This window comes from Cebus imitator, unplaced genomic scaffold (assembly GCF_001604975.1).
Source record: "Cebus imitator isolate Cc_AM_T3 unplaced genomic scaffold, Cebus_imitator-1.0 Scaffold90, whole genome shotgun sequence".
In the NCBI taxonomy this organism is placed as follows: domain Eukaryota; kingdom Metazoa; phylum Chordata; class Mammalia; order Primates; family Cebidae; genus Cebus; species Cebus imitator.
This window is the reverse complement of record NW_016107405.1, coordinates 6,322,429-6,339,279: the sequence shown is the minus strand read 5'-3', so window position 1 is coordinate 6,339,279 and position 16,851 is coordinate 6,322,429. Positions and strand designations below refer to the sequence as shown.

General features: G+C 35.8%; 1 protein-coding gene across 1 annotated transcript; it reads right to left on the bottom strand.

Annotated features, from left to right (window-relative positions):
* Positions 1 to 426: 426 nt before the first annotated feature.
* Positions 427 to 16,132, bottom strand: LSM8 (LSM8 homolog, U6 small nuclear RNA associated). Its single transcript, XM_017535080.2, has 4 exons — positions 15,896 to 16,132; positions 14,565 to 14,605; positions 12,413 to 12,540; positions 427 to 8,518 (listed from the first exon to the last, which is right to left on the bottom strand). Exons 1-4 carry the CDS (start codon positions 15,924 to 15,926, stop codon positions 8,428 to 8,430), a joined length of 291 nt encoding a protein of 96 aa, XP_017390569.1. The 5' UTR covers positions 15,927 to 16,132; the 3' UTR covers positions 427 to 8,427.
* Between the last annotated feature and the right edge of the window lie 719 nt (positions 16,133 to 16,851).

The following is a 16,851-nucleotide window of genomic DNA, read 5'->3' as shown; positions in this document are numbered from 1 at the left end:
TGCACATACTTAGTATTAAGCTTTTTCTCCTCTTCTTTAATATAAAGGAAATTCAGCTAGATGATCTTTACCTTTCAAAGTTCTGTGATATATAAATAACTCGAAATAACTGCTAACAGTTAATGAAACATCTTCTGATTCAGTAAAGGTAATGGTTAGTTACAATTAAGTACTGCATATTAAAAGTTCATTAAAGGTTTATTCTTATCCTTATATCAAATTTGCCCTCTGCATTTTCAGTAACTCTTTATGAGTGATACAGAGCAAAACTACAACCTAGCCCAAGTTGAGGCATCATGAATTTAAAGTCAATTGCTACCAAATTACAGATATTTTAATGAAATTTAGATACTAATACTAGCGTACATGTGAAAAGTGTTTGCTAAGGGGAAATTTTGCCCATTAATTGCCAATCAAAAGTCAAGATTTGGAAACCTCCTTTATTATAAGAAACAAGTAGAAACTAGGATGGGAAAATAACATTAGCAATTCCAATACTCAGTTTGTTCCATTAAAATGTTGATTGCCTTGGGAATAGAGTCTGTTACAGGAGAAAAAAAGCGTAAACTCAAACACTTAAGGAATAAACTACTATAAAGTACATTGTGCTTTATCAATTAAATTTGAATTCCACAGAATGAAATATAAGTTAACAAATATGACAGTTTAATTATGTAAGAATCATTAATAATTTGATAATTAAATGGTCCTGAATGATTAGCCATGTTCTCTGTATTTAAATAAGCAGTATAAACATAAACGAAAATATTAAAGTAATTTCAACTTGATAGAGGCCACTTATTTTTAGTTTGGGTAGAGTTCTAACCTAATGGTAGTAAGATTACAGACCCTAAAGATGTCATGTGAATACTGCTCTGAAAAAACAAAATTAAAGCTTTCTCAAAGACGCTATGTAGTGCTGAGAGGTTTTTCACTTGTACCATTGAGAGCTGCACCATTAATAGTCTTCAGGTTTAGAAAGTTCTGCTTCTAGAGAGCACCAGAGCAGCTACTTATGATTCATTTCATGATTCTGAAACTATTTCTCCCTCCAATGACTGTACAAAACTAATATAATGTGCACTTGGATACCTAATCCTTCATGGCTACTGCACAATGCTTAGACTGTTTATGCTTGGAAGTCAGAAAAACATGTTGCCTGAAAGGCATTAAGATCCATGGGGTCACTTAAAGCTATTGATTATATTTTCCTTACTTATCTGTTGGCACTTAGGGAAGGCATTTCCAGATAATTGTCTTCGGTATGGCTGGTCATTCGTTTTCTAATCTGTAATTTAGATACTGCTGTCAAGCTAAAATATCCAGTCCTTTGTTAAGCTTTGTCCCTTCTCACTTGCCCGAAGTTATGAGCAAAATGCCTACATTGACAATAACACAATTATTATAATTAAATTGCTCTATCAACCCATTCACCACTCAGTCCAGCCTAGTGTTGCTATTAAACTCTCTCTAGCTGTCTCTCCTATATGCTCTCGTATCACCCAATACGTATCTTCACTATGTCAGTATTTACTTGCTGAGGAGGTGGCCTTACCCTACACTTGAATTTCTTAAAGCCTGTCTTAAAGACTATTATCTTGTAAGTCTTTGGTTAGATCTAAGTTCCCAGCACTTAGCAGTGTCTGGCATTTTGTGCCTCTCATTGTTGAACAGGTTGTTGCAAAATTAGTTGTTTTCCTTCCTTGGCATGAACCTTAAAGATTAGAATCACCATTTAAAAATTTCCTTTCCATAAATGTATATATATCTTTTGAAATCTATACTTCCAGCCTTTATCATGCATGAAAATCTGACCTGAAAATGTATCATTTCAGTTTAATCACTGCAATAGCTTCCTATCTTGAAATAATCTGCCTGTTTCTCCTTCAGGCTACCAGTTTTGTTCAAAGCATCCAAATTAATGTTCTTTTAACACAACTTACATTTTTAATCCCATAAAAACAACTTGCTGCTCTAAGAATAAAATATTAACTTTACACTAGTAATGAAGGCCATCCTTTCCCTTCTTTTCTCATTAATTTTCTATGAAAAATGTATTGAGTCGGGGGTCCCCAAGATCATCCTGAGGTTCGATGATACATTTGGAATCATAAGACTCAGAAAAGTTGCTATGTTCCCAGTTATAGTTTATTCTAGTAAAAGGATACAGATTAAAATCTGTAAATGGAAAAGGTGCAAGGTGACAATCAGGAGAAATGAAGCACAAACTTCCTCTCCTAGTGGAGCTGCACAGACAGCACCTAATTCCGCAACAGTGTCTGCCAACATATGCAAAGTATTGCTAACAAGAGATAGGGTTCAGGGTTCAGTCACATAAATATTCAACTCCCTCATAACTGACCTTAGCTACTGAATCTCCAGTTTCCCAGAGCTTAAACTGGTGACAACACAGCCCATGGTCTAAGGCATACAAAAGCACTCTTCAAAGGTAAGATATCCCAAGGACTCAAGAGGTTTTCTTCCAGGAACTGGTGGACAGGTCCTTTGTTTGGAATATAAAGGATTTGAGTGTTTACTGTACGGAGAGGTCAGCCTACTCATTATTCAACCACGTCTTACTCATTCATGCCTTCCTGTCTGCCAATTTGAAGTTTTCCCAACCATCTTTGGAAATCCATACTATCCTTAAGATCCAGCACAAGTCATCCATTTCCATGAAGATTCTCCTCCAAGCTCTCCCACATCACTATGCATAGAAGCATTTGCATCCTTGCCATGCATGGGACACTTTTACATATTGCCTTCAAACACTACTTTACTGGGCATGTCATCTCTGTTATTGTTGTCATGAAGTAAATACTCAGGAAATGAAGGATTACTAATGAGTTGCTAAGGTTTATTCTTCTTTCTTTAATGTAGAATTTTATTTGACCTAAATTATCCTTCCAATCTTCATAGAATATTTGGTTTTAATATACAAAATTAAATATGCAAGCTCTTACCCATTCTTCATTTCAGATCTCTGGCATATTCCCATTTCCCATTTATCTTTTCACACTAAAGAAATCTAATCTTTTTATAATTTAATCACTTTGACTTTGGTTGCTCCTTTCTGTACTTTCTTTGCCTCGTGTTATTTTTTTTTAATTGATCAAATTTTAAACAGTGTGATAAAAACATTACCTTTGCACAAGGGAAACATACTTTCGTTTCCAATAAATTTCTAGGTCTGTCCAAAATTTTCAGTTTTTTTTTCACCAAAATTATCAGGGAATGCTATTAATTACTTCTTAGTACTTTCCTTAGGCCAAAATAAATAATCTGGAGTCCATCATTCAATATCAGGATAATTCTTAGCTATAATTAGCGATGACAAATTAATGTTCTAGGGAATGCTAACTGCTTATTTTAATCTTGGCAGTACAAGGAGGCAGGTACTCATTTTCATACCAAGACATGAGAAGATTAATATGCTAAACTCTACAAACTAAGTCTGGAGCCTGTGCCTTTCATTGCTATGCTGTACTGGATTAGCCCAAGACTCTAATTTACAATTTCCTTTTAAAACTCATACCTCCTGTTAGTGTGAATTGAATTGTCTCGTAATTGGCAGAAGCACAATTACAATAAATCTTATCCAAGTCAGATTGAGAGAGCTAAATACTTTTACAAATAAAATTTTTAATTTTAAAATTAAAAAAAAAATAACTTTTAACTATCATTGTGATGACTTCCAGGTCATTTATTTTTAAATGTTATATAAGCCACAATACAGAATTTTCTGGCAACTTGTATCAGTTAATGAGTTTTCTAGAGTATGATTTATTATAATCATTTTCTTGATAAGGCACATCAGATGAAACATAAGATAGCTTATGCATATTTTAATATATCAAACAGAAATACATTAGTTTCTTGCCTGTTCCCCACCCCAACACACACCAGTTTTTAATACATGACACAATGTATTGTGTCCCCTGGAGATGTCTCCCACCCATCCTGACTCCCGGATTCTTCTTCTTTCAAATGTAATAACAATTTGGTACCATTCTAATATGGCATTTGTAAAGCTAGTACATGTGGAAAAGAAAAAAAACATAAAAGCAAAATGTTTACAGTATAACTGAACATTACCCTAAAGAGAAGAGAGAAGGACTATCATATCATTGAAGGGACAGTGATGGGACTTTGTTGTAGCAATGCTTGATCTGTGCCACTTCTGACAAGTAATAATCTGTAAAATAAAAGGACTTAAAAAAAAGAAATATAAAAAAATAAGGAAGTAAAAAGGCATAACAAAAAACTAACACAATAACTGGATTAAAAAAAAATTAATGTCAAAACCAAGAGGCCTGAAAGATACCATGTAAGAATGATTCTCAGCTCCTTCATTCCCCAAATGATGCCACTAGGAAGCAGATGGCATACTGTTAACTAAGGAAAGAGAACTCTGCTGGTGAAGTGCTATTTTGCCTTTATCCTTAGAATTATGCAACTTACACACTTAGCAATCTTAAAACAAACAAAAAAAGATGGGGAAAATGATTGATATGAATTACATTCATTTTAAGAAGACCATTTCTAGTTGTTTTGAATGAATCCAGAACCCATAAATAATATCCTAGAATACTGAAAGAATCTGATGAAGTAACACATCCCCTTGGACAGTAAATCTGGGTCAAAATGATTTGGTTGAGGTAGATACAGACACACACGTCACAAGGACAAGAATACCATTCCCTGGCTTATCCACAGTTTTGAGCACAGTGCCTGGTGGGTATTAACAGCTTGATAAATGTCCCTGACAAAATTCCAAAATCTGTTTTTTTGAAGTATGTGGACATGTAGAAAAGAAAGCAATGGTCACTAGAAGGCAGCAATGATTCACAAAGACTAACCCCACGTCTCATAGTTTCCTGCTATACAGAGGAATGAAGATTACATCAAAGCATCTGATCAAATTTTACATCAATAATCCCTATAAACAGGATGGAGCATAAGTACTAGCATCTTATAATTAAACATATTTGTCACAGGTTTAATGAGAGCACTATGCTATTTAATAAGTATCAATCTAAATGGAGGTAGCTTTACCTTGTCAACATTTTTTTCAGTATTACTTGAAGACAGAAAGCAATTTTTATCAAATTTGCTCATGACTTAAAACTGAGATTCACAGCCCAAGCTTATTTTAGTCCCAAAATAAGTAAAACTAAATTTAAAATAAGTAAATCTATGAAATAAGGTAGTGACTATACAAGTACAGAATGGAGAGGTTCCTCTTTGCATGTGAAAGATCTAGGTTTACACTTTCAAACTCCTTGAATCAAGAGTGTAAGATGACATAGAAACAAATTTTATTATACATTTGTTAAAATAGTGTAAACTTATACTTTCCACATAACCTGAACTCTTCATAACTTATATATCCCTTCTCTTGTAGAGATATGGTAGTCAGTGGGACACTCTTAAAAAGCTAAGCTGACAAGACCTATATTTTAACTTTTATACAATGGCCTTTGAATACTTAGAATAGTATTAAAAAGCTATTTACCATTATGTCCTTAAAATCATACCGAGTGTCAAAAATGAAGTCTAATGTTACTTTTTGCAACTCAGGAAGATAGATGTTATCATCCTTATCTTGAATAAGATTCTGTTTGAATTCAATTCTGTGGGGTTAGAGACTCATCCCAGCATATAATTGTTAGGTCTTTTAATAATTCCATGCTTTCCTTCGCTGTTTAGTGACTATTCCTTTTTGCTTCATTACAGAGCTGCTGAACCACATCAATGAGTAGGGCCCAAGAATATTATTAAGGCACCTCAGGTAATTATAATGAAAATGGCCTACAATGTGGCTTTGGGAACTGCATTAGATCATCTATCGTCAGGCTTCTGATGGATGCTTGACAGATTTTAAGACTATACTTTCTGGTAACAGGCAGTATTGTATAAAGAGTTGAAAGACCTAGTTGAATTTGAGTCCTGTTACTTACTAGTGCTACCTCTTATAAGGTACTTGACCCTGCTGAGCCTCAATTTTCCCATATAAAAAATGGTTATTGTAAGCACTCAGCATCAGGCCTGGCACATGACATGCACTCAATAAATGCTACTTACCGATTTTGAAGATGAAGGCCCAGAATATACTGTAGTGTTTGATCCTGCTGAGCCTCAATTTTCCCATATAAAAAATGGTTATTGTAAGCACTCAGCATCAGGCCTGGCACATGATATACACTCAATAAATACTACTTACTAATTTTGAAGATGAAGGCCCAGAAAAAGTGTTAAGTGTTGCTTTACAATCCTGGCTATTAAACAGTCTGGTTCACATGCCATATAAAGTTACCTTACTTTCTCATTCACATGATGAATACTAGGTTTACATGGCTGAGAAAAATGTTAACACTGTTATTCTGTATTTGCATTAAATACCATTTAAAAATTGTTTTTATCATACTTATCTTACATTATTAGCTTAAAAATTCAGAAGGATGTTATAAAGGTATTACACAGGATATTTAAGCAAATATTAGTAAAACTTTCTCTCTTCCTCTTCTGTGATCAAGATTTGTAATATTTAAGCCCAAACTGTCAGCATGTGACACCAAGTTATCAAAGAGCTTTATTTTAGATAGTATCTTGTGGTTAAAAAGAAAAATAAAAAGTCCTTTTTGCAGTTAATTGCCCTTTCCAAATAACTTTAATGAAAATATCTTGCCAAGAAACATCTCTTTGATTCATTAAGCTGGGTTTAGATTGTGTTCCAGTCACAAAGCACAGAGGTAATTACAGGTTGAAATTGATTTGAGCCTCTTTATAAATAAGAACTGATTATAGAATAAATGTTGCATTAAATATAAAATCTTGTCACTGTATATTAATTATGTTACTACTCATGGTTGTGGCTCCCCTACAATTCTCAGGCAAAAATAAATCCAATATAAATTGGCTGTGAGCATAAAAAGTCTACCAAGTACATGTAACCAGGAAAAAAGAATTACATAGATCATCTGGCCTATTACCATTCACATCCTTCACAGCTATTCATGAAAACAGTACTTCACATTTTGGGACTGCTTTTTCCAACATCAACAGGAAAACACAGCTTTATAAAGTGTTTCAGATTTCAAGAATACGTCACATTAGAAACCCATTATCACGAGGGACAAGACTGGTTTTTATTTACTTGTTTATGTGTAATTTGTCTTGATATGTCAAGTATTTTGAGAAAAGATCTGACTCTGGACTTCATTTGTACTGTTAGAATGCATTTTTTCTTGGCAACTGATTGATGTGTATTCTTATTTGATTTTTGGAATTATTTTACCAATTAAAAATGCCATATACTAAAATAAAATATTTCATTCACAGTCCCTACTTAAATTTGCCTGTTTGCCTTACCCACCTTGCATCATTTCATTACTAAATTGATTATAAAACATTATACTACAAATGCCAAGTATTTATAAATAGTCAGTATTAGCTAACTTCATCAACCAAGTAATTCTAGGGATAGTGCTTCTCCCTTTACAAGGCTGATTTTGAGTGAGGATATTTTAAACTACACATTTAAGTCACATTTACATAAAATCAGGTTTATGGAACTAATGAATCATGAAAAATTTCTGACAATGACTATCACTACTTCAATATAAACTTGAGTTTATTTACTCACATTTATAAATAACTCTAATACTAGAAATTCTCCAATTCTTAAAAAATTAAAAATTTAAGACTACAAAGAATCAATTTTATTCAGATAATATACTGTCCATAAAATTCAACATTAATGTGTTCATAGTACTTTCATACCTAACCAATTGGGTATCAAGAGAATTTACCAATCATCTCTGTCAATTCTACTATTCCTGGTCATAATATTCAAGTTCGAATTTTGGCCCAACTATTAAAACCTTGTTAGCATTTTAGCTTTTCTCAAGCAAACACATTTGTACGTACCCAACCTCAGTGCTAGGGAGCAACTTTTAGAAGCACTAGCAAACCACCACCAGTGGAATCAGATAAATGTTGTTGGTTGAAATAACTCCTGAAAAGATTTACCTTATGGTGACTTTCCTAAATATCAGGGAAAGAAAACACATATATCCTGTACTACTACTGCTATTTGAATGCCTGATTTACGTAGCACAAAAATTTCTCTTTTCCAGTAGTTTCTATAAATACTAAAATATCAAAAAGTACTACTTTTTTCTAAAAGTTTTCAAAATGACCATTATATTTTCACACTATTTAATAAAAGAAACCAAACTACCAAACTTATGATTTAGGCAAAAATTTTTTTTTCAATAAAATTCAGAAATATTTTAATTTACATATTATAATAAATCGATAAGGAGTCAAAATCCAGTTACACATTCATAAAAATTCCATACATCATTCTCAGAAGAATCAGTTTCTGTACAAAGATTTATAGATGTCCAAGTATGTAGTTTTTCCTCAGTGTGCTACAGAATTTAAAGGCTCTGCTCGAATATTCCCCAAATCAAGTGCAGAATCTGTTTCTTCATCAATTTCTCCAATGACTGCACTAAAAAAGTCAGAGTTAAAACAATCACATTTCTGAAATAAATTTACATGCGTTTCAAAAATCTTACTAATCAAAGCACTGAGTACCACTAATTAAGGTACAAAGCAAACAACATCGGCATGAGTCAGTGAACTGCACATTTAAGTCACAAAATTCAAGAAATAATTTAAAGGAACATTATTACAGGAACCAATATTAAAGGACATGTTGTACATAGTGATTGGATCATGAATCTTTAAAGGAAAAAGACACACAGGGATAGATACAGTACAAAACCCTCAAACTTCCAAATCATATGATTTCAATTCAATTCTAGGACTATAGTAAAAAAAAAAATAATAATTAGCAAGTAAAAGTATCTATTATTTGAGTAACTTCTGATGAATTAAACCAATGATAACCAATGATATATATTAGGTTATTTTCATAAGTTTTTAATTAAATCCAAAGCCAAAATGTACCGTTCTTCATGTATAAAAACAATAGTAGGAACAAGTACTTTAGTACTTAACAAATCACTTTTTAAGTGGCTGGCTAGGTTAAAGCTAGAAATTTTTTCCTTGTTCAACACTAACATAATATCTATAACATGAAATTCATTAATACCATGCTAAATAACCAACTCATGGTGCTCTAAATGGAAATATTCAATGTTATCATACAACAAGATGTCTATGAAATATTATTTTTAAAAAAGCATTTGTTGGGTTTACATTTGTTTGGTTTTAATAAGAGTAAGTTCTTTTTTTTTTTGAGATAAGAGTTTTGCTCTTGACACACAGGCTAGAGTACAGTGCCGCCATCTCAGCTCACTCAAACCTCTGCCTCTCAGGTTTAAGGGATTCTAATGCTTAAGCCTACTGAGTAGCTGGGGTAGCTGGGTTTACAGGGGCGTACCACCACACCCAGCTAATTTTTTGTATTTTAGTAGAGACAGGGTTTCACCATTTTGGGTAGGCTGGTCTCGAACTCCTGGCCTCCGGTACGCCACCAAGCTTGGCCTCCCAAAGTGCTGGGACTGAGCCACTGTGCGTGGTCAAATTCTAAAGACGAATACTTGTAATAAGAAATTTGCCCAATTTTGCTTTAAACTACATAAAGTCTTCTCTAACAAATGAAAAATACCAACTCTAGCAGAATAAATTAAGTTTTCTCAAACTAAAGGTCTCAATTCCACTCTTAAATATTGAGTATCACTTAAAATCCCTATGGTAAGCAGTGGAATGATAACAAATGTTTAAAAACTAGTTCTCTGCAGGAGCCTGATTTGCAGCATTTACTAATATTGTACAAACACTCCCACCTGGCCAATTTCGAGCTACTAACAAGACATCAATCAACTAGCTTGAAAAATTCCTTAAAATATAACAATCTGCTTTCATAAGACAGTACAAGCTGGCTCCAGCACACCATTTTCACTGAAGTTCAGGAAAAAAAAAATTGTTTTACGTAAGAGAAACCTTAAAATCAATTAGTGCACAGCCCCAATATAAACAATGTTGTTCTGATCCATAGATGGGGGCCCTATCTGCCCTGCCTCTCTCTCATTACTTACAGCTCACCTTGTAACTTCACCCAAGTCATCTCTATAAAATATTTTAATAACTCTTGATTTTAATTACAGATCAAAATATTTATTCACCTAAAGGTGATGTTAACATAAGCAACTTAAATGAGTAAATTATTCCTTCACTCTTTATTTTATTTAAGTTATTGTAGGGGACTTCTCTGTCCCCTAGAATAGCCTTAAATTTGCTTAATGTATCCTAGCTTAAAATTGCTAATGTATCTTTTGCTTCTTTACAACCATATTTTGATTCAATGTAGTACTCACTAGAAAATTCATCCCGTGTTCTTCTACCCTCTATAACCATACTAATATTGGCCACATGTACCTATTACAAGTAAAGCCAGACACAGTGGCTTATGCCTATAATCCCAGCACTTTGGGAGGCCAAAGCAGGTGGATCATGAGGTTAGTTTAAGACCAGCCTGACCAACATGGTGAAACCCCATCTCTACTAAAAATACAAAAAACTTAGCCAGGCATGGTGGCCTGTGCCTGTAATCCTAGCTATTCAGGAGGCTGAGGCAGGAGAATCACTTGAACCCAGGAATTGGCAGCTGGAGTGAGCCAAGATTGTGGCACTGCACTCCAGCCTGGGCAACAAGAGCAAAACTATGTCTCAAAAAAAAATTATTTACAATTAAATTTAATTTAAAATCAGTTCCTCTGTCACATCAGTCACTTTTCTTTTTTTTCCCCTGCTGAGATGGGGTTTTGTTTTTTTTTTTGCCCAGGCTGGGGTGCAAAAGCGCAACCTTGGCTCACTGCAATCTCCATATTCTGGGTTCACGCGATCCTCCTGCCTCAGCCTCCCGAGTAGCTGGGATTACAGGCATCACCACCATGCTCGGCTAATTTTTGTATTTTTAGTAGAAACAGGGTTTCACCATATAGGCCAGGCTGGTCTCAAACTTCTGACCTGAGGTGATCTTCCCGCCTCGGCCTCTCAAAGTGCTGGGATTACAGGCGTGAGCCACTGCACCTGGCCCACATCTGCCACTTTTCAAATATTCAACACCCATACATGGCTAGGACTACTGTACTGGAAAATGCAGATATATGACATTTCCATAATCATAAAAAGTTCTTTTGGACAACAGTGCTCTATACTGTTACAGGCTTTTCTTAAATCGCTACCTTTAAATTACTCTTAAACTTTTTTTTTTTTTTTGAGGAGTGTTGCTCTGCTGCCCAAGCTGGAATGGAGTGGTGCAGTCTTGGCTCACTACAACCTCTGCCTGCTGGGTCCTAGCGATTCTTCTGCCTCAGCCTCCAAAGTAGCTGGGATTACAGGCTTGCGCCACCACGCCTGGCTAATTTTTGTATTTTTAGTAGAGACATGTTGCCCAGGCTAGTCTCAAACTCCTGACCTCAAGTGATCCACCCGCCTCAGCCTCCCAAACTGCTGGGATTACAAGCATGAGTCACCAAACTCAGCATTTTTTTTCTTTTTGAGAGAACGTCTCACCCTGTCACCCAGGTTGGAGTGCAGTGGTACAGTCTCGGCTCACTGCAACCTCCACCTCCCGGGTTCAAGTGATTCTGCCACCTCAGCCTTCTGAGCAGCTGGGAGTACAGGTGCACACCACCAGGCCTGGCTAATTTTTATATTTTTACTAGAGACGGGGTTTCACCATGTTGGCCAGGCTGGTCAAGTCAAACTCCTGACCTCAGGTGATTTGCCTGCTTTGTCCTCCCAAAGTGCTGGGATTACAGACATGAGCTACCACGCCCAGCCAACTACTCTTAAACTTTTATAACTGCCTGTCCCAAGTAAACTGAGGCCAAGGAGACATCTTAAGTGTGTCAAGTATACTAAAAAATTAAAAGAAAATGAATAATGGGTAAGTACTTGTTTATAAATACACCTACATGACTGAGCATGAATTAATATTGTTCAAATGAGAGATTTCATAAACATTTTTCAAACTTTTGCCTTGGACTCTAGAAATATATTCCTCTAAAATTCTGGGTATTTTAAAGAACATTTTAAGAAACCTCTTTAATGAAGTATTTAACATAAGGCAGGGCCCTTTCTGGACTCTATCCAGGCTACTTAGTTAACTCATAGAAAAATGGACAAATCTCAGGTAAATGCTTGACTTGTAAAGAGATAGCTTTGGTTGAAACCTGAAGAAATGCTGACATAAAATGTATAGATTTGCCTTACTTTACGCAAATATAAGAAAAGCCATATTTATAAAAGAAATGAATGCAAGATTCTATTAACTATGTATGGATAATACAGTAGACTATTCTGGGTAAAACCTCTTTTCCATAAAGCAAGGGAGTATCATTTATAATTTTAACAGATATATTTTACTTACACATTGTCACCTCTTACAATGTATAATCCTAGCACTACTTGCTCTACTCCCTGTGAAGAGCTGAATACTCGTTCATGGCTTTCATCCAAAATCAAATTAATGGTCTGGTCAAAACCCTTTAGTGTTCCCTGTAAAGAAAATATTCAGGAGAAAAAGAGAAATATTCTGGTTTACCTGAAAGTGTAAATTCAACCTCACAATCATTTTAGTTATCAGGTACTCTAATACAAGTACCTATACAATGTTAAATAAAATGCCTTTTTTATAACCAACAGTATTCGAGGGTACAAAATTGACCTCTTGGCTGTTTGGTTGGGGTGGAGGGACCTGCACCACACATCTCACTCATTTGCAGAGCTGATGACAGTTACAAAGGATACCTATGTACTAGTGTATTTCCAAGTAAGTAGCATAAAAGCTCATGTAGTCCAACAGCCAAAGGTATATACTAAAACAAAGGAGATTTAAAATAAAATGATAGGTAACTATATACAAATAAGGAAGAATCTTACATACCAACTACAGTAATGTAACAGTATCACTGTATGCTACATACTAGCACTAGGTAGTGTGCTAAACACATTGTACATATTATCTCTACTCATCTCTACCATTTAATACTATAATTAGCCCCATTTCAAAGAAGAAACTGAGGCACAGAGTGGTGTCTCTTATGGTCACATGCGCATTTTACACATAACTATCCCATCAAATAAACTGTGTCAAAGAAATAAAGAACTATTGAACTTTAGAACTTAAGATGCTCTTTTTATATTGCTTTCCTTTTTTAAAATTAAAAATGATTTCCCAGTTTATTATCTGCTCTGTTAACAAAAATTAGAAAATTTAAACTTAAGGTTTTCACAAAATTAAAAGAATTGAAAATATCTATTAATAGCAATAGGCTTCTTGAAGTGTTGAGATTATAATATGTCAAACTGTCCATATTTGAAAAAAATACAATGTGAGGCACCTAAGAAAACATGATTGCTTCCTTAAGAAAGAAGCCAGGCAATCTGCCTTGGCTTTGATGTCAAACAAAATTTAAATCCCAGTTCAGTTCTGTCACCTGCTATCCTTGTGACTCTGGGAAAGTGCCTCACCTTCTCCGAGCTTGTTTCCTAATCTAGAATAGAGGGGTACTTATTCTTCACAAGGTTGTGCTGTACATTAAATAATGTAGCACATATGCACCTGGCACATGATATAAATTTAGTAAATGGCAAAGCCAGAACTTTGACTATTGACAGACACTAAGGACCCACTGGGGGAAAAAAAATCACAAGGCTTAAAAAGAAAATGAACAAAAACAAAATTGCAGAATGGAAAAATATGGGATTAAATTATTTAAGAAACTAGGTAAGGTTAGAAAACAGAGAAAGTTTAGTAGCCTTAAAATTCTTTCAAATGAATTAAGAGTATTAATTGTAAGTGAAGAAATAAGCAAGTACCCAAATATCTTAAGATAAATTCCTCAGATGAAATTCCAAATACAAGTATTGCCACAGGAACGTTTTATCTTTGTTATAGGACATAAATTAGCAAGGGAGAAACAACTTTAAGGAAGAAGCCAATTTTACATATATATGTGTGTATAGAGTTATATGTGTGTATATATATATATTTGTATTTTTGCTATTTAATAATCATATGTAATTTTAAACATGATAATTGAGTATAGAGTCAATCATCATGTGTCCTATAGAAGACATGTCACACAACCTAAAAACAAAAAATATTAAGACTGCATACAAGCCTTAAACGTTGATATGTAGATATCAATAGTATCTAAATCACAAAAAAGTTCCTAAGCATATGCAAAATTTCAAAAAATTCTGATTCATGTAGTACTGAATGGGGAAGAAATAAAAATGGAAGAGGAAGATAAGTAAGTTTAATACAGGTCTGCAGACTAGGAGCTCTCTGAGGGCAGAATCTATTATTCTAGTTCCTGGAAGCCTTGTAGGTAAGACACAATATGTATTACTAAGGAAAATGTGGATTGATGGCAAAGTGATAAAGAGTGAAATTATAATAAAACTGCACTACAGGTGTAATGTGGTGTCTAAGCATTAGGGATCAGAGGTTTCACATAAAACCTGCAACCAATAAACGTACAGGAAAGCAGAGAATGAAAATTCCGAAGACTTACCACAATCATTCTCCCATCAGACGTAATAACAGCAACAGTTCCTGATAACTCAATCAAGGAAAGGGTTTCTTAGGGAATACAATCTGAAAACAGACTCTGGCAAGGTAATGATTTGAATTATTAGGAGACATACGACAATTAGGTAAAAGTGATCAACATAGTCACTATGTTCACTACATAAAAACGGTACAAGTTTTTGGAACGCCAAGGCAGGAAGATCACTTGAGGTGAGACTAAATTGGGCAACACAGTGAGACCCCCCCCACCGCCCGCCCCCGTTGCTGGGCAACAGAGCAAGATTCTCGACTCAAAGAAAAAAAAAATCTTAAAAAGCTACTGTTTTATCTTTGTGATAATTACATGATTAAAGAGAAAAAATAGAAAAAGAAAACCTCTTTACGTACGTGATCAGTGCATCCTATCTCAAAATATCCTGGGTTTTTGACACTTTTCTATCAGGAATGTTGCCAGTCTTTGATTTTTGGTCAGGATATTTCGTTTCTTAGGCCTATTTCGTAATTTCTAAAATGAAAATTGGATGACTACTAAATTAATCGATGTTGGACTATTTTCAAGCATGTTAAAAAACTGTCTTCCAGGACAGTCTTCTGTAATTAAAAAAAAAAAAAAACTATATAATCAGTGTCACGAGGTACCAATAATGCCCACATGATTAAAAGCATTCGGTATTTAACTTGTCATCCAGTTTGTACATGAGCATAATGTCGTGTTTTTGTCCTGAGACTTTAAAACGGTAACATTTGCAAAGTCTATTTTAAGATTTCCCATGTGGTTTTTTGTTACTTACTCCTCGCTACAATCCAATACAACAGCAAACATTATTTTCATTCTACCAAGAAGTTGAGACTTCAAGTGGTAAAGGGACAGAAACCTGGTCTGTGAACCATCGTTAAACTTTTTGCTATCCTCAAACTAATGAGCAAATTATATGAATAAAACAAGACAAAGATTTTTTAAAACTGCTGTCGCCGCCCGGACGACTGTTCATCTTATTTACAAACCTGAACACGTAAGTCCTACGGAAATAGTAAAGAAGAATCAAGGACGTATTTTTTTTTAAGAGAGAAAAGTTCGGAATAATCACACTGGGTTTCTATCCGGCTTTTGCAGGCGGAAAGGAAAGGACCCCCGGGCCCGCAGCAGCTGCAGGCTCCAGCAGCCGCCAGCGAACTATGGGTCGTTCCGGGGTCTCATCCCCTCGCCCGCCCCCAAGATCCCGCCGCGGCCGGGCCTCCCAACCTCCCACCGATCCTGACTGGCGGTGTCTCCGTGGCCCCGGCTCACGCCTGCGGCGGCCACCTTCAGGATACGGTTGATGTAGTTTTCCAGGGCGGACGTCATGCTGCTCTGCCCGGCAGTTCCGGGTAACAAACAGAGTGGCGCCGGCAGCAGGCAAAACTGAATGGGCGCGCCAGTACCCTGCTGTGGCTTGCGCTTGCCGGGCCGCGGCAAATGTCGCGAGAGTTGCTGCCGCGCAGCTGCCGCGAATCGGAAATTGTAATGAACTGGCCAATGAAACAGAAGCCGTACAGCGGCGAAGGTAGTGGGCGGGTACGCAGTGTGTTTTCGCTATAGTTCCGGGCCGTGTTCCGGAAACCGCGCGAGACAAAAGGGAGCGAGAGGCGGACAAAACCGAGCGAGAGGCGGAAAAAGGAAGAAGCTTCCTAAAGGTGGCGTGAGAGAGAGAGGGTGAGAGGGTGGCTTTTCTATCTGAGTAAAAGTCAGTGTGGTGGAAGTTAATAAGTAAGAATACTGAGACGAGGCAGAGCAGACAGGAAGAAACGGGATAAGGTGTTTTTATTAGGAGTGAAGGAGGAGAAGAGACAAGTACTGTTGTGTGAAATGCAGTTGCGGGTAGGGGAACCTCTAGTTTTCTGCAGCAGGAGACGAAAGTAATACTAAAAGTAAGTTGCGCACGTTATAACCACACAGTGTAAATCAACAATGAAAAGCACGTTCGTATGTTCTGCTTTTGTTTCTAAAAGTATTCCCAAATAGAGGTGCTGTTACTTTTTAAAGAAACTAAATGCAAATAGATAAAGGTGTGTGATCATCCCTTAGAAAACGAATATCAACGCTTCTACCATGCCGCGATGGTCTACCCTTCCCTAGGGTTAAATTAGTAAATAAAAGACTTCTGCAGCACCAAGAAAGGACTGATGTAGAAAAGTACCAAACTTGCTGCTTATCTTGGCTCTGGTAGCAAATTGGTGTCATTGCACGAGTCACATCAACTGTTGGGCCTCAGTTTCCCTAGATGCTGCCA

What these genes read in the sequence shown, in the direction of transcription:
- LSM8 (XM_017535080.2), bottom strand. Translation starts at nt 15,926, where the DNA reads ATGACGTCCGCCCTGGAAAACTACATCAACC. An exon ending in CCTGGAAAACTACATCAACC is followed by an intron (nt 14,606 to 15,895) that starts GTATCCTGAAGG and finishes TTGAGTTATCAG; the next exon opens with GAACTGTTGCTGTTATTACG. An exon ending in CTGATGGGAGAATGATTGTG is followed by an intron (nt 12,541 to 14,564) that starts GTAAGTCTTCGG and finishes TTTTCTTTACAG; the next exon opens with GGAACACTAAAGGGTTTTGA.